This window comes from Neophocaena asiaeorientalis, unplaced genomic scaffold, assembly GCF_003031525.2.
Source record: "Neophocaena asiaeorientalis asiaeorientalis breed wild unplaced genomic scaffold, Neophocaena_asiaeorientalis_V1.1 scaffold108, whole genome shotgun sequence".
NCBI classification, from domain to species: Eukaryota; Metazoa; Chordata; class Mammalia; order Artiodactyla; family Phocoenidae; genus Neophocaena; species Neophocaena asiaeorientalis.
The window spans coordinates 3,984,319-4,010,065 of record NW_020173770.1 but is presented as its reverse complement, the minus strand read 5'-3'; the positions used below and the strand labels follow the sequence as shown (position 1 = coordinate 4,010,065).

The following is a 25,747-nucleotide window of genomic DNA, read 5'->3' as shown; positions in this document are numbered from 1 at the left end:
GACCAGTCAGGAAGTGTGAGAGCCTTCCCAGAGGAACCAACACTCCAAGAAAGAGAGAAGGGGGCTTTCCAAGGCCAAGGGAACAGCAGCGCGAAGGCGGAGCGGGCAGAGAGAAACGGGCGCCTTTGCGGAGTGGGGCAGTGAAGAATGCACGAGCCAGAGGGATCCAAAGAGCTTAGATGTGTGGAGTGCCTGTTAAAACACAAACAAACAAACCCGGAAATCACCCGGGGTGGGAGAGCAGAATTCTCTGCACACAGGCGCTAAGGTCCACACCCCACTACCCCAGGTTCAGCCTTGCAAGATCCTTGACTTGTTTTAGAGATCTATGAGGCCACAGAGTGGAGACAGTAGATTAAACAGCAGAAGAGCCAGCTGTGATGCACGCAGATCCCCCCTTGGGAATAAAGGATGTAGCCGCCCACCCACCCTGCCCCCAGTTGCTTGAAGTCCTGCAGGAAGACGGTCCTCAGAAGTCCAGCCCAACTCGGGCAACCGGAAGGCTCACCCTTTAGATCCCCTTCTTAGGGCTATAAAGGCCCAGCCTCCTCACTCCCAATCAGAATAACTCTGAAGGGCCACCCTAAATTCAGAGCCCTCTAAGACCTTCATTATGACTGCATCACAGAACACTCATGTTCTCTGCCCATACCTACTTCCCTTCCCATCCACAAGTGCCATTCCCACTGCATAATAAATGCCCATTAAATGCCCATTCATCTGTACAATAAATGCCCATTCATCTCCATCTCAGAGCTGGATTTCCAGAGACTCCAACGTGGAACATAGGCAAACAGGGTAAACTTTGCCTTGGAGGATAGACAACAAGGAGCAGGTAAATTACAGCCCACCGCCTGTTTTGTAAATAAGGTTTTATTGGAATAGAGCCATGTTCATTTATTTATGCATTGTCTTTGGCTGCTTTCCTTCTACAATGGCAGAGCTGAGTAGTTGCTAGAGAGACCACACGGCCTGCAAAGCCTAACTTAATTGCTACCTGGCCCTTTCCAAAAACAAAAAAAGTTTGCCAACCCCAGTTCTTAATCATTAAAGAAAAAGCACAGCTGTAAAACAAGGGTTCCTCCTCAAATGTCTTCTGGCATCTCTAGCAAGAGGTCTTCACGGGCTTGGGGAACTGAGTGTAACGCACGCTTCTCTGGTAGACTTCGCACGTATACGTGAAGTGTCACGTAGGCTTCCCCTGAGTGGTGTACGTGCTTTCTTCATGAACTAAACCTCACTCACTACTAATGTGTTAGGTTATCGCGTCAGAACACTAGTAAACACGGTATTCCTTCCGTGAACTGGCAGGGATTTCTTCCTCTCCAGTCATTCCAATCTTTGGCCACTAGTGATACCAAACTCCACTGGGGTCTTCCCAGACCAATGCCACCAGAGCAATTCTAAGACAGAGGGTCCACATAGAACATTGGTGTCTGGGGCAGATGTGGGCACACAGTGCATTCGGCAGTGTCTTCTCCAAAAGCATCTAACAAAATCAGGTGGTTTTGCTCTATCTATTTGGTTGTCTTAGGAACAGGGGAAAGCTTCAGATCTTGGCCACAAATAGGAAATGAAACTGGCAGTAAGTAACGTATCAAAGTCGATACTGGTTTAGCAGGACTCCCCTGGTGATGCAGTGGTTAAGAATCTGCCTGCCAATGCAAGGGACACTGGTTCGAGCCCTGGTCCAGGAAGATCCCACATGCCACGGAGCAACTAAGCCCATGCGCCACAACTACTGAGCCTGCACTCTAGAGTCCGCAATCCACAACTACTGCGACCGTGTGCCTCAACTATTGAAGCCCGCATGCCCAGAGCCCGTGCTCCGCAACAAAGAGAAGCCACCGCTCACCGCAACTAGAGAAAGTCTGTGCAGCAACGAAGACCCAACGCAGCCAAAAATAAATAAATAAATTTATTTTTAAAAAAATACTGGTTTAGGCAGGGAACACCCAGTGAGGAGAGAAACGTTCAGATCAACACTGTACATCCCATAGAACACCAGGAGAACAGATTTCAGGCTGGGAGGGATTTCTGAGCCAATACGTTTTAACTCTCAAATGGCATGGCTTGTTACATTTAGTTAGCATTTAACTGTGTAGCTTACTCTCCTAATAGATTTCACCCACGGTAACTAGGCACCAAATGCTGGTATTATTTATATGGCCGTGAGCAGTCTCTGAACATCCCCTTTGACGGTGACAGTGGCGATGGGGCCCCCCACTGAGAGAGTCCCCACCATCCTACCTGCTCTACTTTGGGCTGTCACTGAGGGTGGCACAGTGCGAGCCGAACACACACGACTGTGCTCAGCTCTGGCACTCCATGGCCAGGTGGCCTTGGCAAGTTATTTAATCTTCAAGCCCCGTTTGTCTTGTCTGCAAAATAGGAATAATGGCGTTCTCTCTACAGAATGATTTGAATGGTTCAAAGTAATAAATACAGTGGAAGTAGCCCAGGGCTTGGCATCTAGGATTTCCACAGTAAATGTTGTGGGTATTGACAGGATGATGACGATGATGATGGTGGTGGTGATGGTGGTGATGGTGGTGGTGACATTCTTCCTTACAACAGATGCAGGGATTTGTACAATGTCCATCTAGCAGGTGCTAGCAGGATGCTTCTAACAGTGGAGATGTAAGTAACAAACTTACAAGGACCAAGGAAAGGAACAAAGAGGGAACTAATTCACAAGCCCTCAGCCTCTGAAAAGAGAACAGGTACCCCTGGGTCTGTTAAAAATGTTACTTCCCAGCAGACACGGCCAGTCTGCACTGCACAAAGCATTTGATGGCATCCCATTTTCCCTAATCTTAGCAAACTTTCTGGGTGCGTGTCCTGGAGGCTCACTCAACAATACAATTTATAGGACTATCTGTCTGAGGACCCAATGACTAGAGCTAAAATTGCTTTGCCTCCATTTGTAGAATCTCCCAGGCTGCACCTACCTTGCAGCTGAATGTAAGTTGGCTAGCAAGTATACCGCTCATTCTGCATTTTGGAATCTTTCAGATACAAAGAATCAGATTCAGGAACTATAAAGTGTGATGACCACTAACACCACATGTAGCCACAGGAGGCTGTCAAGAATGTCTCAGACAAGATTCCAGTTTCAGATGAGAACATACAAACAGTTCACTGGAGTTTTAATGAGCATCGCCACTGTCGGAAAGCACTCGCGTTAAGGTTTAAAAGCTTTGTCAAGACTGAAGGTCTTTGTGTAGATTATACTAGGATAGACTGTGGTAGTTAGAATCTGTGAGTTGTGCTTATAAATTTCAGGCAAGAATTCTACAGCACGGACAAGAAGTGCTTTCTTATCACCCGGGAAGAAATGCATTCCATTGCAAATTAGTTCCTAAGTGAGAGAGCACAACCGTACAGGGATGTGTGTGTGCATGCGTGCGTGCGTGTGTGTGTGAGTGTGCATTTGTACACATGGACATGTGTGTCCTAAACAGTGAGCCCAAGGTTGTATAGCTTTGAACTTCATGACTGAGGGACCCAGAGTCACCTGGAACCTCTTTTCCTTATAGATTTCATCTCAGAAAAATAGAGCAGAAATATTTTCAAGCTTAAGGGGAACTTAAGCTTGAAAAATTGAACACCAAATCCAACCCCTTCTCTAGTTACCCAGATGAGGAAACAGAATCAGAGTTAGTGTGGCATGTCCACGTTCCACGTGCTGGAAAATAACAGATCAGCAACTCTAAGAAAGGTGACCTGGCCGCCATAAATATCTCCTTCCTCAAATGGTAGAATGAGGTCATGTGCTTTAGAGCCATTCAAATGCTCCACAGGTGAATCTTTGGGATTAGACCTATTCTGGGGGAAGTCGGCCCATGGGAAGTAAAAATTAACTTGCACTCTTTGCCTAAGAAAATCAATTATAGGAGTAGTCATCTCACAAAGTCACAATCAAAAATCTTGTCTGCGCCAAAGCCAAAAATAAGACGTAGGGATTTTCTCTGCTCATATGCTCCCCTCCTCTGAGATGAATGTTTGAGATCTGGCGCTGGTGATTTTTAAGACTCCTTTGGTGAAAGTGCTATAAATCCAAGTTACCATTTCATAGCACAAAGACTAGGGTATGCTTCAGTGGGGGAGCCTACAACAATGTAGGTCGTATATTTCCAGACTCTTCCTCAACGAGGAAGAAGAAATGGCTGGCTTGAGAAATGTCTTTAAAGCCCAGAGTGAAGCCCAGCTTTGCAACACTGACGGCTGCTTATGTTTCCCCTCTTGCAATAAGTCTGCCAGACTCAGACGCATTCAACAGCCTAAGCAGTCCGAAAGCCACGTCAAATTGCCTTAAAATTCTGAGCATTCAATATACATACACTTGTTAAAATCAATTGCATCATTTAACATTCCTATGCACATTACAGCTTTAAAATGTTTTACAGTCATTTTTATTAATTAATAAAGCTTTTAATGGACAAAAATTGCACTGTAAATTATGCATATGACACATTTTCAATTTTACCACTATTATATTTGAATATTTCCCCCAAGTGGAAAGTCACTAATTCGTAACCCAGAATCTCTTGCGGAAGTGTACACGGGGAAGGAGAGAAGTCTGGCCTCTGGCTAAGGCCTGTTCCCCCTCTACCCCCGATCTCCCAAGAAAGGTAAAGGGTGCCCAGGACAGCTGACCTTGGGAATTCTGCCTGACCCTGGCCGTGGCGGAAAGGTATCAAATCCCAGCCGAGTTGCCCCAGAAAACACAACTAAAGAATCAGAAAACTACCGCTTCTGCTGTTTGGTGTGGAGAGTCCCAGGTTTGCCTCTTTTTGAAAATGTCCCGTAATTACTATACACACTCTCACACACAAACACTCCATTATGGAGTTTTGTGGTCTAGGTTTCTAAGGCCAACCCATCAGCATCAACTACCCGACTGAAAAGTTAAAAGTGCAGAACTCTGGAGACTTCCAGATGTGCAGATGTTCAGACCAGAGGGACAAAACATCTGGGAGTGGACGGCCCCTGGCTCTTCTCATCCTGTTTTGGAATGACAAGGGCCTAAATGAACTTCACTTGGGGTAGAGTCCCCTACTCATTATATATGGTCTGGAGCTACTGATGGAAACAAAAGTTTGAGGGAAGGCCTTTCATGATCTACAAAAGCATCATCTGGGAAAATCTATCCAAACCAGATATCAACACGGAGCTATCAGCGGTCAACTCTGAGTGGAGTAGATGAAGCAATTACTGAGAACTGCTTCTTGGAATAAGTTACGTAGAAGAAACTCACTCACTACGCACCTTGGCAATCACACCAATTACCTGAAGTGGGGAGGGGTCTGCACTTGGTGGAGGGAGGATGGGAGTGTCACTCACCTGCCGTGTAGCTCCAGCCCGGGATGTGAATGGACAGTTGCTTGGCATGACCATGACCACCGGTGTGACAATGAGCTGCGTGGTCCTCCTTCCCTTTTCTCACAGTGACCTGGTTACTTCCCGCAGCTGTATTTTCCAGTGGAGGAGAGCCTCTCCAAGGACACATGCCGGTTCCCGCGGTTCCCAAATGTACCCGCCCCAACGATGGGTTTTCCTTCAAGAAACTTTCTTGCAAACCTAGGTTCCAGCGAGGGCCTAGGAGGTTTTGGTTTCCCTCCGTGAGCTCCAGCTTCAAGGCGCTGCTTATCGGCTCTCCGTTAGCTGTGCCATCTACTCCATCTGGTGTCAGTCTGTGTGAACTGCAATTTAGGTTGAGGGACAGAACGGATCTGTGCACCTTAGGGCCAGCAAGTCGAGGTGGCTCAATGGGGACAGACAGGGACCTGTCCAGATAGTAGACGGAATTTGGACACGGCTGAGACACTCTGAGATGGACACAGGAGCTGAACACCAGCGGGCTCTTTCCCTCCTGTGACCGTGGGGTGCTTGGAGAAAAATGGTCCTCCCTGCTGTCCACATTGGTGATCCAGTACTCGTGTCCCTCACACAGCCGTGCGTGGCCTTCAGGGACCTTCATCCCCATCACAGAGCTGTTTCTGGAGAATTCTGTACAGGTGAAAGGTCCATGGTGCCGACTTGGATCGGCACCACCAGCCAGAGCAGAGGGGTCCCCAAGCAGAGCATCCTGGGCCCTGCACTTGATGCAGAGCGGGTCCCCGACAGCCTCCCACACCAGGGTGCTGGCAGGGGGCCCCACGCGCCTGGCCGTGATGGTGATGGAAGCAAATCCCTTCTGGGAGCCACCGCATGGCTTCTCCTCTTTGCGCGGCGGCTCTGTCGCAGGTCCTCGCTCCCCCGCCGGCGTCTGAATTCCTAGTCTACCGGGAAGGAACTCGAAGGCCCTGTTAATAGTGACTCCGCTGCGATTAGCCAGCGATAGCTTCATGGGATACGCACACGGCACAGGCAACTCGGCCCCATTCTCTTTTGATTTATTCTCATCAATCAGCTGTGAAATGACTATGGATGAAATCATTTTTGTGTTCTGAGATGCCAGAGTCCCCTGCAAACGGAAAAAGACGGCAATTATTCAAGCAGTTCATTGTAATGCAGGCAGGGAACTCGTTCAAGGGCCAGGAAGATGCTGGAGATCTTTGTTCCTAACACTCAAGTGTTTCTCATCTCAGGCCTTTCAACACGCACCTGACACCCAACACCTCTGAGCATCTGAAGGGCAGGAAACCCAGATCTGTTTGTGAAATGATTAAACATTCTGGGAAAATTCCTCTGACTGGGGAATTAGTTTTTCTCTGCTGGGCGTCTGTTCTTAGTTTATTCAACGGTGTTTGTGTCCATGGGGACCGCCAAATTTCGATAATCACCTTCACCAGGCCCAGGAGCACCTGAATACAGGTTCACAGCCTCACAGAGGAGGGAAGACAGGATTCTGGAGGAGGGCTGGGATTTGGGGGCACAGGTACATGGGAGATGAGTCCATACTCCTCCATGCAAACAGTAACTGTGATTCCAAGGAGCCCCGCCCGACCCTCAGTCCCCAACTCCCCAGCACAACCTTCCACCTTTGCTGGTCTAGACTGGAATTCAGTCACTCACTCAGGCTTGGCATCACAGGGGTCAAAGTCCAGAACTCAGAACAATGGAAATCAAACGCCCAAGCTTGACAACCGCCCAGACTAACACACTGATGACAATCTCATAACAGAATGGGATGGGCGTGGGGATTGGGAACAAGACAGATGCGATTTTCCTGCATAACAGAATGGGATGGGGGTGGGGATTGGGAACAAGACAGATGCGATTTTCCTGCATTTCAACGCTCAGTCGCATAAGCAGGAGTTTTTGTCCAGTACAACGATCAAGGTGTTGCGTGCTTCCTAATCAATCAGCAGATCCTATGTCCTGACAGTAAAGCACTCGTGTGTCCAAAACGATGTGCTACGGCTTTTAATACAGCATCTAACCAGGTTGAGACCAGGAGGAGGACTGCCCTCATTTTGTTTTCATTACGTGTGTGCACGAAGCACCGCAGAAAGCGACACGGGAGCCTGAGTGCATCCGGCACTAGTGAATGCAGGATCCTGAGCCTCTGTGTTGACATTCATTAATCTATGTGCTTAAAATGAACCCTTGCGTGAACCGCACAGCACCCAAAAAAACCCTGGGAACTGCTCACCGCACGCTGCCTGCAGAATCTTCACCTCAGGAGCCTGAAGGCGTAACTGGCGCTTAGCACTTAAGCAGCAGTTCTCAAAGGCCAAGGTACCTGGGAAGCACCTGAGACGTTACATTTGCAGGCTCCTCGGGCTGCAGAGACTTTGATTCTGTAGGCCTGTGGGGAGGGTCCAGACAGCTGCATTTTAACCAACATCCCTGGGACCTGGATATAGGCGATCCAGGGAACACACTTTGAGAAACGCTGACAGAGTCGTGGGACTGCTGGTCTTTTCAAAAAGGGAGAGGGCCTGCGTTTGATGAGAGCAGATTATTATCGTTTCCTAAGATGGGCTAAGAAAGCACAGTGGCCTTGTCTTTAGAGCAGGATGAATATTCATTTACTCAACTAGGGGAATGCTCTCCTCCAGCTGGGCTTCTGACGGGAAGACCCTCACTCATGTGATGTTAGCCCACCAGTCCTTACTCACTGCGTCCTTACTATTACTCAGTGGTCCTTACTATTAGACACGGGAAGAGGGACAGCTTGTCCTTCCTGTTTTTTCCTTTGTTTTCTTGCTTTTCTGGCATTCTTCATCACCTGACACGTTGTTATATTTGAAAGATACACGGTAACATTGTACATCAACTATACTCCAATATAAAATAAAAATTAATAAAGATACGTGGTAAGTGGCAAATTCAAAAGATGACGAGAGACAGGTGAAGAAGAAGAAATGGATAGGAGCATCATTTTGAAAATCATTTTTTAAAAAGTCAAAACACCATGGCTGGGGCTTCCCTGGTGGCGCAGTGGTTGGGAGTCCGCCTGCCAACGCAGGGGACGCGGGTTCGTGCCCCGGTCCGGGAGGATACCGCGTGCCGCGGAGCGGCTGGGCCCGTGAGCCATGGCCGCTGGGCCTGCGCGTCAGGAGCCTGTGCTCCAGAGCGGGAGGGGCCGCAGCGGTGAGTGGCCCGCGTACAGCATAAAAAAAAAAAAGAAAACAAAAACCCCCACCATGGCTCCCTTTTTCCAGATGACCAATGTAAGCCGGGCTCTGCTTGAAACCGCCTCTTTCAAGATAGGGCCTCCTCTTCAGCGGTTCTCAGCCCAGGTTACACACCTGAGCCACCCGGGAGCTTGAAAAAACCCCAACGCGCGGGCCTCACCTCCAACAATCACATTAGAATCCTTGGGGGTGCGGCCCCAGGCATCGGGGCTTTTTAAAGCTTCCAGTTGATTGCATGGGCCAGCGATGCTGAGAGCCACCTGGATGCCGGAGGCACCTCCCTCTCCCCTCCCCCTCTGTCTCTCTCCCCACCCTCCACCTAGCACGTTCCATGGCTGTTGTTTACCCACAAGAAAACTGAAGTTCACCTGGTACCAACCCCAGGCTGTTTGACTTGAACAGTATCGCTCCCGTTTTAGTTAAATTTCGTTCTGATAATAGCTGTTCCCCGCGCAATCTGCCAAGTGCATAGCCACACCCAGAAGGAACTCCTTTGACACTGGTCTTTGAAAACAAATACCCATCTTGGAAACTGGGCAGCATTGGTCTTAGAGAGCATTGTTTCCCAAAGTTTGGGCCAGTGATCACCTGCATAGAAAACACCTAGGATTTAAATCGGCATTTTATGCAGATTTCTAAACCCTTCCCTCTGAAGACCTAAGGTGAATCAGGATCTCAGGGCATAAGGCCCAGAAGCTGTATTTTTAAGGATCTGCCAGGTGATTCTTATGCACAGATAAGACAGAAAGGATGCTGGGCCAGAACTTGGACCTCCTGAGGTCTCTCCTGAGCCTGGGGCTCCCAGACTGGCCACAGGACCTTGGAGGCGGCTTTGGATTCCACAGCTATACAGCAAGGAGCAAACAGTAATTCTTGTGGGGACGCCAGGCTTCCTCGTACTCTGGTCTCCAACATTAAGAGGGTACCCCACCCTTTAGGCTCAAGATCCCATGAGAGCCTTGGCCTTGAAATAAACAATGAGTGTCAGAAACAAGGGGTGTGTGTCTGGGAACAAGTCAAGGCCATCTCAGCCGGGAACAAGGGCAGACAGGGCGCTGACTCTGGCTACATCAACCTTACTGCACACCTGAGCTGAGTCGGGGAGCCACGACCCGGAGCCTGGGGCCACCCACACTGGACAGACGCCCTCGGGGCTGTGCTGGGGCTGTGGGCATTACAGCAGGAGGTCCTAGAGGCCCAGAAGGACGGGCAGAGAATCAACCCCCATTTCATTACCTCGGGGCTGGCAAGTGCTACTGTGACTTTGATCCCATCCAACGCAAACACAGGTAAGGGAAGAGACATAATGAATTGTGAATCTGAACTTATTTCTGAAGCTCCGTCATTGCTCAGGACGTCAGGGTGACACCGTTCCTGGGGGATCAATGCTGAAGGAAGCCCAGTTCCAAAGAAATATGTTTGCCTTCTCTACCTCATACGGAAGTTGTGGAAATCAAAACCAATGATGGGTGTGAAAGTACCTCTCAGGATATGAACATGTTATGTAACTCCAGGGTATGACCTGTCCTGTGAGTTAGCAGAAATCAGTGGATATCTGATATAATCAAACCTATGGAGGAATGAGGGGGTATTTATATCAAAATTATACATATTTCACAGGAGTTTATAATGAATGCATTTGAGTTTATTTGAGTTGCATAACCCACTACATACCCAATACAGTGAAATTTTGTGAATGTGAATGTAGAATGAAAGTATTTTAGATGCAAATTCTGTTATTCATAACATAGAGTCATGGTCAAACCATTTATTTATTCACTCATCAGACAAATATTTATTGAGCACCTACTATGTGCCAGGCTCTGTGCTGGGTGCTGAGGGAACTTCCTGCACTCGTGGAATTAACAGACCGGACATAACATCAAGCACGTCATCAGATTGCCAGGCCAGGGATTATTAGGTTAAATTCTGCTGAGTTTTTTCAGGTGTTTAGACTCAGCTTTGACAAAAGCCCCCACCAATAAACTGAGAGAAATTAAAAAGGAAACACTGCACTCTTTGCCCTTCAATCTATATCATACACTTGTATGGGAAGTTCTATTTATGAAATTTTATTTTCTCATTGAGATCTACTAAATAACTAAAGATAAGGTCTAACCTCTTAAAAATCAGTATCAGTTTGCCAGGGCTGCTATAACAGAGTACCACGGTCTGGGTGGCTTATACAACAGAAATTTTATTTTCTCACAGTTCTGGAGGATAGAAGTCCAAGACCAAGGTGTCAGCAGGGTTGGTTCCCTCCGAGCCTTCTCCCTGTGTCTTCACATCTTCTTCCTTCTGCGTGTGTCTATGTCCTAATCTCTTCCTATAAGGACGCCAGTTGTATTGGATTACGGCCCATCCTACCTAACTACCTCACTTAACCTTAATCACCTCTTTAAAGACCCTGCCTCCAAATATGCATTCTGAAGTTCTGGAGTCAGGACTCCAACATATAAATTTGAGGGGCCACGATTCTGTCCGTAACAGACTACACGACATCACTTTGGGTCCTGCACTTCTTCTAGAGCTGGGAAACCAAGAAAGAGATGAGGCAGAGGGGCTACTTGATATTCCTATCCACCAACTACTTTTAAAACAGGACAAATTTTCTTAAAAAGTAAGCACATCTTTTATATCAAATACCTTCCCCAATTAAGCTATTCAAGGTATCACTCCATCTGTCCTCTGATAACTGAACGTGGCTTTGAAAAAAAGATGTCTTTTATCTAAAATAAAATTGACTGATGTAAGATTTGATTTGAAAGGAAGAAAATAATCTTGTATTTAAGATTAGACAAATAATCTTGTATTTAGAACATTCAAGGTCAGAGAGAGGTCAGATGAAAAGAGTTGGGGTTTGTGTCTGGCTTTTGTAGTAAATCATCCATGTCCTGACCAACACCACACAACACTACCTCTGTACACTCTCTCTTTCATAAATGTTGCTTTAAGATATTGATTTCTTTTAAATGTTTCAAGCACGATTTTGTAGTGCTGGTAACTGCTTTCATGGCTCTATTCATTTTGACTGTTTTTAACTTTATATTTATGCTTTAAGCCATATTACTAAGAAGGACTCCCTTTCATAAATTGAAGTAAGAGAGAGATAAACAGCAGATGATCAGGCAAATCATATCCTGAACCACGGGAGTTAGGATGCTTCCATTCCTGTAGCAATTTATTTCTCTAAAGGATAAGCACTGAATCCAATCTATAGCTTTGAAACCTGTATTTTTCTCCATGAGACAATTCTTCCCTTTTCCATAGCTGTTCTGCAGCGTACAACTGTGTTTGCCAGTGGAGCCTTTGGTCCTATCTCTCCACAGATACAAACTGAAGTTACCTTTGCATTAGCTGCAAGCATGCTTACTCCCACTTGGTTGATCTAGTATCACCATCACTAGGTAATCTGCCAACATAGTGGTATTTCATCCTGAATGTTAGAGTGTTTTCAAATGTATGGGTTCACTCCGGTATGTAACAACAGGGAAAGATGGTTTTAAGACAAAATGGAAAAATTGGAAATTGGAAGACGGGGATTGACACATACACACTACTACATATAAAATAGATAACTAATAAGGACCTACTGTATCGTACGGGGAAGTCTGCTCAGTACTCTGTAATGACCTATATAGGAATAGAATCTAGAAAAGAGTGGCTATATGTATATGTATAACAGATTCACTTTGCTGTGCACCTGAAACTAACACAACACTGTAAATCAACTATATCCCAATAAAAATTTATAAATAAATTAATTAAAATTTTTAAAAAAAGAAAAATTGGAGATTTTCCCCCTCTCCATCCTGCAACTTTTATCTTTCCACACACTTACTAGAATCCAAAGGATTCAATGCATTGTAATGTATTACAGTGAAAACCTGGCAAGAATCTAAATGAATTTTAAAAGGAGACTGGGCAAGTAAATCATGGCACGCATGACTGCATCATATTCTGTTGAAATTAAAAATAAAGATGACAGGGCCTCCCTTGTGGCGCAGTGGTTGAGAGTCCGCCTGCCGATGCAGGGGACACGGGTTCGTGCCCCGGTCTGGGAAGATCCCACATGCTGCGGAGCGGCTGGGCCCGTGAGCCATGGCCACTGAGCCTGTGTGTCCGGAGCCTGTGCTCCGCAACGGGAGAGGCCACAACAGTGAGAGGCCTGCGTACCGCAAAAAAAGAATAAATAAATAAATAAATAAAGATTACAAAGAATTTAAATGATATGGGAAGTTGCCAGTGATGGAACGTTACATAATAAAAGAAAGCTATAAATGTTGATATACATTACAGTCTTATGTTTAAAAATGCATGGGAAAAATAAGGGAAAGAAATATATAAATATTTTCTTATTTCTATTTTCCTGTATTTTCCTAAGTGTCTGTATGAAGTTGCCATTATTTTTGTTATAGGGAAAATTTAAACATTGTTGTTTAAAAAAGAACACTCTGTTCCTTATTTCATTCCTTTTAAGTAATCACTTGGCTGAAGAAGTGCCTGCATATCACTTCTATGGCTTCGATGAATTTGAAAGGAAAAGTGATCAGTCTTGTGCAGGCTCTGGAGGAGAGGCAGAGATTCACGGCAGTTACAAAGGAAGGGCATCCATCTGGAGTGTTTCATCATCTTACAGCATCCTTATAACAAACACACGGGGACAAGCTTTAGAAGCTCAAAGTTAGGAGGGAAATGTGAAAGTCACACTGCTGCTTTGATCAAAGTAGACGATCCAGATCACTACAGAGCAGATGTTTAGAAGGTATGGTTTCTGGGCGTTAACTCAGTCATAGATAATAACCAAGTGTGAATACGTGAATGTGTGTGTGTGTGTGTGCGCGTTACAGAGACCCAGCCACATGGCCCCAAAGATCTATATCATTAATGACCGAACTGATTAATTTTAACATCAACAGGAAAATGCTGAACTTTACCAGCTCAATGTGAAAAACAGATGGGAAAGACCTTCAGATGGTATCTTTCTTTAAAAAAAAAAAGGAGCAGTTGACCTTCACATTATCCTCCCCTTCTTAACGGGGCATCTCCTGCCAGGGGTGGTTCTCGATGGTCCACGGCTCCTGCAACTCATTCCCTCCCTGCAACCTGGGCTTTCTGCTCCTGTTCTCAGGGAACACATTAATTAGTGCTACCCGTCTCTGCATCTTCAGACAGGGAGCTCCGTGTTCCACATAGAAATGGCTTTAAATATTGATGACTAAGTCTCAGGTCCCAGAATAGTGTCTTTTCTCCATCATGTGAGATTTCAGGCCTGGGGTCTCTGAGGAAAGGTTGAACTTTCTTAAACGCAAAGCTAAATCAAAGGATAATACCTAAGATAAGCATTTAGGGGGCAAATTATTTTTTACAGATACCCTCGCTACTTTAATGTTATGAAGGATCGATTCTTACAATTCCACCCTCTCTTATAATTACAAAAGTTGGAGGCAGAATTTCATTTGTGAAAGACAAGAGATGCCTTGTAAACGGTAACACTTCAGACAATTCTTTCAGGCAGGAAAGTCCATATTTTCAGTTCTGTTCACTGGAATGAGCCTTTGTCTATGCCAGCCCTTTAGGGCAAGATCAGAACAGAAGCTCTGGAGCCAGACAGCTTGTGAGCTGCGAGATTTGGGTCAAGTCAACTACTGGAGCTATTGAAGCTTTAATTTTCTCATCTGCAAAATAGGTATAATAACAGTACAGTTGTCCCTCGGTATCCAAGGGGGATTTGTTCCAGGAACCCCCTCAGATACCAAGATCCAGGGATGCTCAAGTCCTTTATATAAAATGGCAGAGTGTTTGCATATAACTTATGCACATCCTCTTGCATACTTTAACTCATCTCTGAATTACTCATAACACCCAATACAATATAAATATTATGAAAATAGTTGCTGGCGTGTGGCAAATTCAAGTTCTGCTCTTCGGAACTTTCTGGAAGTTTTTTTCCAAATAGTTTCAATCGGCAGTTGAGTGAACCCACAGATGAAGAACCTGTGGATATGGAGAGCCCATGGTACCTCCCTCCCAGGATCATGGGAAGGACGAAATGAGTCAGTTAGACAGAGCCTGGCATGTGATACATTGTCAATACTACCACTGTGTACAGAGTTTTTTATTGTCTAGAATCAGAAACATTTCATCTTGTAAATATGACCTCTAATTTTCTTCCCCCAATGAGACTACTGACACTTTTTGCAGTTATAACGGCCTGTGGTAACTTAGATTTCAAATTACCTCTTCTCCACCTTCACAATGCCAAATGGCATCATCCTCTCTCTCCAGCAGATTAATTTTGGTTTAAAATTGAGATTCAATCACGATACTCTCTTTTGATACTGCAAATCTACAAATTATAGGTCAAGATTATAAAGGACTGATTAAATACACACTGCATACTTCAACGTAAAGTCTTAGTCATTGATGGTTAGATTTTCTGCTGCGTTGATTCCCTTTTTGACTAAACAAAATAAAATGCAAACACACGACAAGTAGTCCGGTGATCATGTTTTACAATTAGCTGCATTTTGCTGACTACTCTAGAAGTTAGAAACATATGTTACCTCGGTGAAGTCAGATTTCTTCTCTGGAACATCAGACTGGAGATTTTTAAGGGCAAAGTGATCGAGGGGACTGTACTGGTTGTCCCGTAATCCTAGGCAAAGGGAGATAATATTGCTATTTTTTAGTATACGAAAGGATAAAATGGAGTATATAACTTTACTATAAAATTTAATGTCATCTCCTCAAGTATTATATGAACCAATAGTGAATCCAGTGTACTCTGACCCTTGATAAAACCTTCTCTGTTTCCCTCGTTCACTCCACCCCTCCGTGGAGGCTCTGAGTTCCTTATTACTTAGTTTAACAGGCTGCAAGATTCCTTCTTCCATACCATTGTTTATGTTCCCAGACTCAGGAATAACTGAACAAGTTCAGCCCTCACACATTCACCCATGTCCTCAGTTTACACCCGGCAGAAGGATCACTTCTATGGATTTCTCAACAGCCCTGGAGTTAAGTAAGCCTGAACTTGCAAGATCGACTTTCATCCAACCTCTTAACACAATCATTTTAGAAGGAGTCTTGAGCAACTCAGACACTGATATTGAAACTGCTTTGGAATATCTGAGGATAATTTTGTGATGATATCCGTGAGGATAAATGAGACACCGTAGACCACCCTCCACATAAATATCAGCCATAGCGATAGCCGAGAACATCATCAGATCCAACAGCACAAGGCAGTGGGCCAAGAACTGTAGAACCTGGGCTATGGTCCTGGCTACCATCCACCAGCTTGAAAACAATGGACGAGTCTACGGAATTTCCTCATCCACCCAGCCTGCCATGTACACCTCGCGGAAAGCTGGGTAGAAGAACAAAGCAGTCTGTGAGGCAAACCAGTGGTATTAGGACGTCTGCCTGGGTGTCTTGCTGCTATTGCAGGAATGTGAGTCAAACACAAGAAGGTGGGGTAATGATGAGAGTCTGTGTGGCCCCATCCCCACAGCCCAGGGTCACAATGTCACTTCCACAAATGCAGATATTCCGGGGAAAGTGATTTTCCCAAAGACTACAAAGAATGCTTTCCCAGCGGGTGGTGCTGGTGATGAGAAAGAAGAGATTTAAGAAAGCCCCTCTCTAAATTAGTATATTGTCTTTATCAACTCACGAGAAGGGTTTATTAAAGAATTCAGATAAAATTTAAAGCATTTTATGGGAAAAATGATATGCTATAGTATTTTCAAGTTTGCAAAGGGGTCAGGACATGGCAATTTCAAGGGCTACCATGGACCCGTCCAAAGCCTATGTCTCGTCTTGTCCTTGGGTGACAAAAGAACCCCCGTCAGCTCGACCTAGACTTGTGGCTTGTCTCCATCTATCCCCGTTATTGAGTGACAGAGACAGTCATCCAAGACGATGTGCACAGATCACTTCCTGTGAAGCGCAAATACAAGACCTGAAAGATGTCATGGATTTCTGTGCAGAGTCGATACAACACGATGAACTAACAATAAAGCTGATGAAGACAGAAATCTCCTGGCTCTGGCCCTGTGGCACCACATGTAAGAGCTCCACAGTCAGCCAGGCCTGGGGCCAGACCGGCCTGGGTCTGCATCCCAGCTCAGCTTACCTGCAGGAGGGGAGTTGCTCACCCTCTCTGAGTTTCTTTATCCATAAAGTGCAGATAATAACACCTCCTACCCAGCCTTGCCATCTGTGCACTAAGGGTAACGTACGTAAAGTACTCAGGCTGGGGTGGGATGCGGGGTTAATGCCCAATAAATGACCCTGGTTATGATTGTTAATGAGCAGGACCAAGGCATCCGTGCTCACTGGAATCAGGCCACAAAGTCCCAGGGTCTCTAGCTACATGCGAGACTTTGGGCAAGTGACACAGCATCCCTTGGTTCCTTGCTATGGAATGGAGATCGTGGTGCTTACTTCACAGAGTTCCTTAACAAAGGATAAGTGACCTAAATCTCTAGCCCGTAGCACAATGCCCAGATTATAACAACATGCAACAAGCGTTAGCTATGGAGAAGTGTCATCATCTCTAGCAGGGAGGAGGGAGACTGCCACCATCAGACAAGCAGGGGCCGTGTATGAGTGTCTGATCGCTGTTGTAACAAATGGCCACAAACTTAGTGGCTTAAACAACACAAACATATTATGTTACAGTTCTGGAGGTCAGAGTCCAATATGGGTCTCCCTGGGCTAAAATCAAGGTGTCGACAGGGCTGCACTCCTGTGGGAGGGGCTGGGGAGACCCTATTTCCTGCCTTTCCACCTTCTAGAGGCTGCCACTTTCCTTGGCTCATGGCCCCACATCACTCCAAGCTTTGTTTCCATCATCACATCCCTTGTGATTAGATTGGGCCAACCAGATAATCCAGGATAATCTTCCCATCTCAAGGTTCTCAATGCCACCTGCAGAGTCCCTTTTGCCATGCAAGGTAATATATTCACAGGTTCTGGGAACGAGGACGTGGACATATTTCGGGGGGCCATTATTACGCCCATCACAGCCTAGTCGGGGAACCTGAGGTAGATGTATTGGTTGGAATGTAGGGCCTTTAAAATGATGACACTATGGGAAAGTACTTACAATGCAACATTAACTGAAAGAAAGGAATCAAAGGCTTACGAACCCCATGATTGCAACATTCAAAATTTTTTTAACTGTGTGTGGGAATTCACACAAATGGCAAAGTTGTAACTTAGAGTTATAAGCGTGTTTTTGAGCAAAACTGAGGTGTGACTACAGCCATGCACGAGGATGCGTGATCAACTAGGCACCCTCAGGAGGGGCCTCAGGAGGGGCGCTACCAGAATGGTTAAAAGTACAGGCTTTGGGGAAAGAAAGACCCTGATTCAAATCCTTCTCTGACACTAACCATTTGGGCCGCTTAAGTCATTTGGGGCAAGTTCCTTAAATTGTCAGAGTCTCATTCTCCCATGTGTCAGAGGAAACACAAGACCTGTCTCCTAGTGGGGTTACAAGGAATCACGTGATGACAAATATCAAGAACGTAGCAGAGCGCCTGTCATGTGGTAACGCCTCCCCGTCCCTTCCCACCTGACCACATAACTGTCACTACTGATAGAGCCCCCCCCCTCTATTGGGTGGCCCTACCCTGGCATCTCTGAGTAAGGCAAAGCCAGTGGACCTTTGGGGCAGGTTACCGAGAACAAGACTGACAGGAGTTTGGGCATTTTCCAGTGCCTGGGATTGGTGTCCCCAGTACAGAAATTTGCAGAAGCCAGGACACATGGCACCTGACCTTGGTTTCTGGAAGAGATCCTGCTGCAAGGGCAGGAGGTGGCCAGGCCAGTCTGCTCCCTCTCTCCACAGTGCGAGCTGGTCTTTCCCAGAGTTCTCAGGGGCAGGTGCCTGTCCCAAGGCCGGCAAGTCAATTGCACTCTGCATCGGGAAATGGTTCCGGTTAAAAGGAAACTGGCAGAGGGTGGGTGGGCCCTGCGCACCTGTAGGACAGACAGGGCTTCGTCACAGGAGTCGGGCAGTCCAGGTACAATACTTGTGTGCCTCTGTGTAGTTTACATAACTTCAGGGCCTCCAGTTTCCCTGCTATGGATCTAGGACACTGAGCTGACTCTATTCCTGCCCTGCCCCATTGCCTTGCTGCCCCCGGCTGCTGGGAGAGTAGCAGTCAGAGGCTCACGGCTTTGCTGGTCTCTGAGAACCATCCTCGACAAAGGCTATACTTTTCTGCACCTTGGCCACAGCCAGCGGTGACTCTGAGGGGTACAAAAGCCAGGGTAACTCTCTTGTTTGTTCCAGAGCGTAAACCAGACTGCACCTGAGACCCGTCCTTCCTCAGCACCTTCCCCATCAGGCCTCACTCTCTCTCGTGGTCCTGTCCTGAAGAGCACCCCCTCCCTCATGCCCCCTAATCCCTGCCTCAGGCTCTGCTTCCTGGAAGCTCAACACAGTCCCAGCTCACGGTGCTGGCTAGTAGTGGGGGCTCTCAACGGGGGTCCCCATGCCAGCAGCCTCAGCGTCACGGGGTGACTTGTCAGAAATGCACATTCTCTGAAATAATGCTATTTGCAGCAACATGGGTGGACCTAGAGATTATCATATTAAGTAAAATAAGTCGGGCAGAGAAAGACAAATATCCTATGATATCACGTATACGTGGAATCTATAAAGTGATACAAATGAACTTATTTACAAAACAGAAATAGACTCACAGACCTAGAAAACAAACTTATGGTTACCAAAGGGGAACGGGGGGAAAGGGATAAATTAGGAGTTTGGGATTAACATATACACACTACTATATATAAAATAAACAACAAGGTCCTACTGTATAGCACAGGGAACTATATTCAATATCTTGTAATAACCTACAATGGAAAAGAATCCGAAAAAGAACATATATTATATATATATATATTTTTTAAATATATATATATATATAATGTATACCCAAAACATTCAAATCAACTATACTTCAATAAAAACATTAAAAAATAAAAATGTTTTTTTAAAAGAATGCAGGGACTTCCCTGGCGGCCCAGTGGTTGGGACACAGTGCTTCCACTGCAGGGGGCGTGGGTTCGAGCCCTGGTCACGGAACTAGGATCCCACATGCCTCCTGGGGCGGCCAAAAAACAAAAAAGGAAAGAAACGCACATTCTCAGGTCCCACCCACTGCCCTGCAGACCTACTGATTCAGAAACTCTGGCGCGGGACTCAGCCTTCTGGGCTTTCCTAAGCCTTCTAGGACACTCCATGCAGCTCAAGTCCAAGAACACTGCTGGTCTTAGACTAACAAGCTCCTGTACGGATGGTGACTTTAGGTCCTAGAAGGTGACAGCAGTGCTTCTGACTTACCATCGTCCCACGGCTTTTAGAAAACCACACCCAGGGGATCAAAATGGGGCTGCTTGTCAATGCCTACAATTAGAACGAAGCCATGAGGAATGGCAGCAGGCTCTTAGTTTGAAGCCAACGAAAACTCAGCCTGGTGAGCCGCCCACTCATGGCTGGTTAAAGAACTGATTGTGTGCGGTGCTCAGGGCCCTCTGTGTCTGGGGAGAGTATCAGTGCATGGGCACGTCTGATGAGGGTTTCTCTCCCGTGACGGTTGGAAAGATGGAACTGCTTCTGTCTCCGCCAGCCTGAGACATTTCTCCGCAGCCACTCCTGCCCTGGAGGCCTTCCCGGAGGCCAAGCGCAGAACAACATGAACTGAGCAATGAGGTACTGACCAAGGTTCTCCTGGCACCCAATGTCCTCCCCGGAGGGAAGAGTGCTTCAGGGATGGGATCCATCTGAGCGGGAGTTTATGCCGCGCTCAGGGTGATGGAGGCCCCGGGCTGGACGTAGCGGCAAAGGCAGTGAGAGGCTGTCCCCTCCCACAGCTCTAAGAGAAAGTCACAGTCTGGCTACTTCTGGCCCCAATGAGCCACCGGGAGAGCCCTGCCAGCCAAGGGACCCAGGAAAGGTGTGGGATGGGGTGGATTTAGACAAAAGTGGACGTGGGGTGGGAGAAGGCAGTGCAGCCCAAGCAGAGGCAAAAGAGAAAAGTGGAAAGGGCTTAAGGGAAAGTGTAAGAGCAGAGAAATCCAGCAAATCCGGGAAATGGCAAGCAGCATGTGCGTGAAGCCTGGGCTACAGGTAAGGCATTGCGTACAATTCCCGTGCGGCACCTAGCATGGCTTGAGTTGTCTATACAAAAATAGCCGACGAGCCACATCACGCACTGACTAATGAACCCATCCATCAAAGTCGTGTGTAAATAATGAACGCCCCAGCCCTTCGCTGGTACACAGAGCCTGCTTGTTTTCATATCTCTATCATGTGTATCAGGGACAGAGATGGGACAGTCACATTCCCGCTTCATAGACTGTAAACGCTTCCCTCATTTCTAGTCTGATAGGAGGCAAGGTTTACTCGGTATTTTCACCTGCCCTCAACGATACCCCTTTCTTAATATTCTAAGTAGATGTTTCTCAGAGACAATCACTTTTCAGATTTGAATTAAGCTAATCACCTCTGTGAGATCTGACCCTGTTAACCAGTCGGTGCCTCCGGACCATCTTTTCACGGTTGACTTTTGGAACAATGGGGTCTTCTTACTAGCTTCTCCCTCTTGGCTACTGTGTCTTCCTTTCTTTAGTGGGTTCTCTCCTTGACTCCCTCTGGGTCCTCCTACCAAATCTCAGATCAGTGCCAAGGAAGGACCCAGACCTCACCTGTGGGCACCAGCCCTTAGAACCAGCTGCCTTCAAGGCCCCTCAAACTCAGCTTTTCCAAAAAGGGACCAATCAACTCCCCTCAGGCTGCTGCCACTGCAGTCTCCTCCTTCCCCTCCGCTTCCTTCCCCTCCCATTCCTCCCCCATATCCATTTTCTTGGCAAGTGGTCACCATCCTCCCATCACGCACAATAGAAACTGAGGTGCCCCCTCCACACCCACCCTTTCCTTCACTGCCAATGTCCAGCTAACACCCAAGTCCTGATTTATCTCATGAAAAAGGCTCTGCTACATCTCATCAGCTTAATCTTCCCTGAACTGCCTGGTCTCAGCAAGGTCACAATCAAGTGGGGACCCCACCAGCCTTGTCTCCCGTCAGGTACTCCCAAATCCCCTTGACATTGCCAGTTTGTGACCTTGTGAAGGTCACACGCTCCTTTGAAAACTCTAATGAAAGGGATACATTTCCCCCCCCCAGAACAAGACCTGGGAAATATACACATAACAATCTGAGCCCATGTGCGTGGGGTGCTGGGGCTCAAGGAGACCAGGATATGGGCATATATCTGGACAAAACTATAATTCAAAAAGATACATGCACCCCTATGTTCATAGCAGCACTATTCACAATAGCCAGGACATTGAAACAACCTAAATGTTCACCCACAGATGAATGGATGAAGAAGATGTGGTATATATATACAGTGGAATATTACTCAGCCACAAAAAAGAATGAAATAATACCGTTTGTATCAACGTGGGTGGACCTAGAGGTTATCATACTAAGTAATTCAGACAGAGAAAGACAAATACCTTACGTTATCACTCATATGTGGAATCTACAATATGACACAAACGAACTTATCTACAAAACAGAAATAGATTCACACACATAGCGAATGGTTGCCAAGGGGGAGGGTGGTAGGGGACGGATGGACTGGGGGTTTGGGATTGGCAGATGCAAACTACTGTATATAAAATATACATAAAACAACAAGGTCCTACTGTATAGCACAGGGAACTATATTCAGTATCCTGTGGAAAACCATAATGGAAAAGAATGTATGTTTACGTATAACTGAGTCACTTTGCTGTACAGCAGAAATTAGCACAACATTGTAAATCAACTATACTTCAATAAATAAATTAAAAAAAAAGAAATAATCCAAAGACTTTGAAGTTTAAAGGTCTATTAAGTAAAATTATTTCCATGAAATAATTCTCTAATTATTCTCTAATAAAATCTCTCCCAAGTTCCAAAAAAGAATTAAAAAAGGAGATCAGGATAGAAATCCTTAAAACAAGCCTCCTTCTCCTTCCTGGATGGGGCTGCTTCATCGTCTCTGTGACTTTGGCCTTGGATGACACCTGCCCCACTTTCCCAGGGGGTTAACTCCTCTGCACAGCTCAAGATCACCTCCTCTCAGAAGGGATCCTAGGCCTGCCCCCACCCCACATGCCTTCCAACCTGTGTTGCCACCTGTATTCATTTCCTAGAGCTACCATAACAAATGACCACAAACAAGGCAGCTTAAAACAATGGCGACTTATTCTCTCACGGTTCTGGAGGTGAGACGTCTGACACCAAGGTGTTAGTAGGGCCGTGCTCTCTCTGAAGAATCCAGGGGAGAATCCATCCTTGCCTCTTCCTAGCTCCTTGTGGCTGCTGGCCGCGCTTAGCATTCCTTGGCTTGTGGCAGCCTTACTGGCCTACCTCCATCCTCACACGGCCTGTGTCTCTGTGTCTCCAAGTCCCTCCGTCTTTATAATGACCCCAGTCACTGGATTGAAGGCCCATCCTAACCCATTATGACCTCATCTGCAAAGACCCCATCTCCAGATAAGGTCCCATTCACAGGTCTGGGGGTTAGAACTTGAACACGTCTCTGGGGGGACACAATTCAACCCAGCACAGTGCTCCCTGACAGGCTGGCATCACTGTGTGTCCCCACTACGCTGTCCTGTAATTGTCTGCTCTGAGTCTGTCCCCCAGGTTGACAGAGGCCTTTGGAGGACGTCTCATCATCACCTTCGTCTAGTGCTCAGTACCGTGCCTGCCAGCTGAAGACATTTGCTGAGTGTTGACTGAACGAACAAATTATATACGTATATATATATATATTTTTGGCGGTACGCGGGCCTCTCACTGCTGTGGCCTCTCCCGTTGCGGAGCACAGGCTCCGGACGCGCAGGCTCAGCGGCCATGGCTCACGAGCCCAGCCGCTCCATGGCATGTGGGATCTTCCCGGACAGGGGCACGAACCCATGTCCCCTGCATCGACAGGTGGACTCTCAACCACTGCGCCACCTATGGGAAAAAATCAGAACATACCTTCCTCTGACAGTCTGATCATATTCCACTGATGTTTCAAAGACATTTTACTTAGATTCAAAGGTCTTTTAATGACAAGGATGCGCTCGGCTAAAGGAAAGAAAAGTCGGCCACAGTTTACATCTGTAATTCCTCTCAGAATGAGTCAGGCTCCCACCTTCCATGCTGGCTTGAAGAACCTCCAAATGCTCTACCTGTGATGAAGTCACCAGAATGTTTCCATGGCAACTGGGGAGGGGGTGGAGAGTCCACCCTGTGCTATTTCTCCTGAGCAGGAATAGCAATCATCACTCTGACATTTATTTCTGAGGCTTTGTTAGCAAGTAAAACACGTTTGCACAACCATTAAAGTTTTCTGCACAGCACTGTTTGATGTGAGACAAAGAACTGCGGCCTACAGTCAGATACACAGAGAACTACTGCCTACAGTCAGATACACATTTCCCCTCAACTTCTCACTTTTACTGTTTTATTTTTCACCTTGTTTTGTTGATGCTGGTTCTCCTGCCAGGCAGCATTTTTACTGTGGAAATGTTCCCTTAGTATTAAAATGCATTCCGATAACACCACAATGTTAATTTGCTTGCCCTGCTTGTACTATGTGTTACCAAGTCTTGCAAACCGGCTTATCTAGAAAATTGGGCAACACAGCAGTCTGTTTACCGTGCAAAGCTATTATAAGAATGATCAATTCCTACAACTGAATAAAACACCTTTGACACTAAATTATAATGAAGATTGTTTTCTAATGTATACCCAATCACGTTTGAGGTAGCTTATAATTAATAACACAGATAAAAACCAGCCAAACTGTGATAAAAGAAGCAAGTAATGAGCTGGAGAACTCATTGGACCATAAAGCCTGGGCTAAAGATGACTCTGGCACAGAAGAATCACAAACTAAGGGTGCGTTTGCAGCAGCCAAGGTCAAAGGCATTGATAGCATGGGTCTTTATATAAATGGACAGCACCTTTGTAAGTTGGTTCATAAACACCAGGACAATGTAAATTTCACTGGGCAACCCCAAGGGGCTTTGAGTCAGGTCCGTGTCACTATTACGCCATCACGGCTAAAATTTATTGTGTGATCACAGCAAGACAGATATTGGATACAAAGGTTATCTCCTTTAACACTCAGAATGACCTTTGGAGGAGAGCACAATTATTATCCCCATTGTACAGATGAGAAAGCTGAGCCTGGTTGAAGTAACCTGCCAATCATCACCTGTCCAATAAGCTTCAAGCCGAGAGTTTGCACTATTAATGATCACTGCACAGGTAGAAAAGGTAGAAATGGAGCAGAATCTGTAGGATCTGATAACCTCTCCTATGAAGCTTGAGAAAGTGGACGCAACAGACTGGGTTTGGGTGTCAGAGGAGCTCACTCACTCTGTCGCTGTTTGCTCCTCAGTTAAAGGGGCAAACGGAAGGGCTGAGAAATATGAAAAGTTTTCACGGGCCCAGCACACTGCCTGTCAACATCGGGCCCCACCCCTGAAAAAATGGAACGTGTTATTAGCTGCAGTTTTACATAATTTTCATCTCTTCCAGAAAATGATGGAGTGTAATACAGACCTGCCCAGTAATGAATAAAAACCTACCCACTAACTCTGTCTGCTTGGGCTCTAGCTGATTTCTGAGACACCCGGAACTGGAGGCACCGTGCCTCTGCCCTTGGTGCCCGGGCATGGCTCTGGGGTCTGCCTTTCTGTGGCAGGAGCAGGGTCCCCCCTGGAGGACCGAGTAAAACCACCGGGCGCAACTCGCGCGCATGCGTCACTCCTCTAAACCGCGAGGCCCCGCTCACATGGGCGGCATTGGCGGGGGTCACGCCACAACTTCCGTTCTGCCAACAGTTACTGGAAATCTGACGTCTTTGAGGACCTAGGCCAGGTGCTGGGCTAACAAAGATGAATAGAGCACAGGGGATCCCATCTTTAAAGAGCTCAGAGTCCGATGAAGGAATAAGATGCATCACGAGACCTTTTTCAATGCAACACGGATTGGATTATTTCCTCTTATAGGCTTCCCCCCTTCCCTTACTTGTGGTAAAATACACAAAACACAAAAGTTACCATCTTAGCCATTTTTAAG

General features: G+C 46.4%; 1 protein-coding gene across 3 annotated transcripts in view; it reads right to left on the bottom strand.

Annotated features, from left to right (window-relative positions):
* Positions 1-25,747, bottom strand: part of CUNH10orf90 (chromosome unknown C10orf90 homolog) — a 225,628-nt gene that overhangs the window by 66,442 nt on the left and 133,439 nt on the right. For 2 of the 3 annotated variants that reach the window (XM_024751585.1, XM_024751587.1), the window contains exons 3-4: positions 15,155-15,246; positions 5,347-6,469 (exon numbers count right to left, since the gene is read on the bottom strand). In XM_024751585.1, the coding sequence (XP_024607353.1) occupies positions 5,347-6,469; positions 15,155-15,246 (1,215 nt within the window). Of the gene's footprint in view, positions 1-5,346; positions 6,470-15,154; positions 15,247-23,653; positions 23,790-25,747 lie in introns of those variants that run through there. The other variant, XM_024751586.1, reaches the window with a different exon arrangement.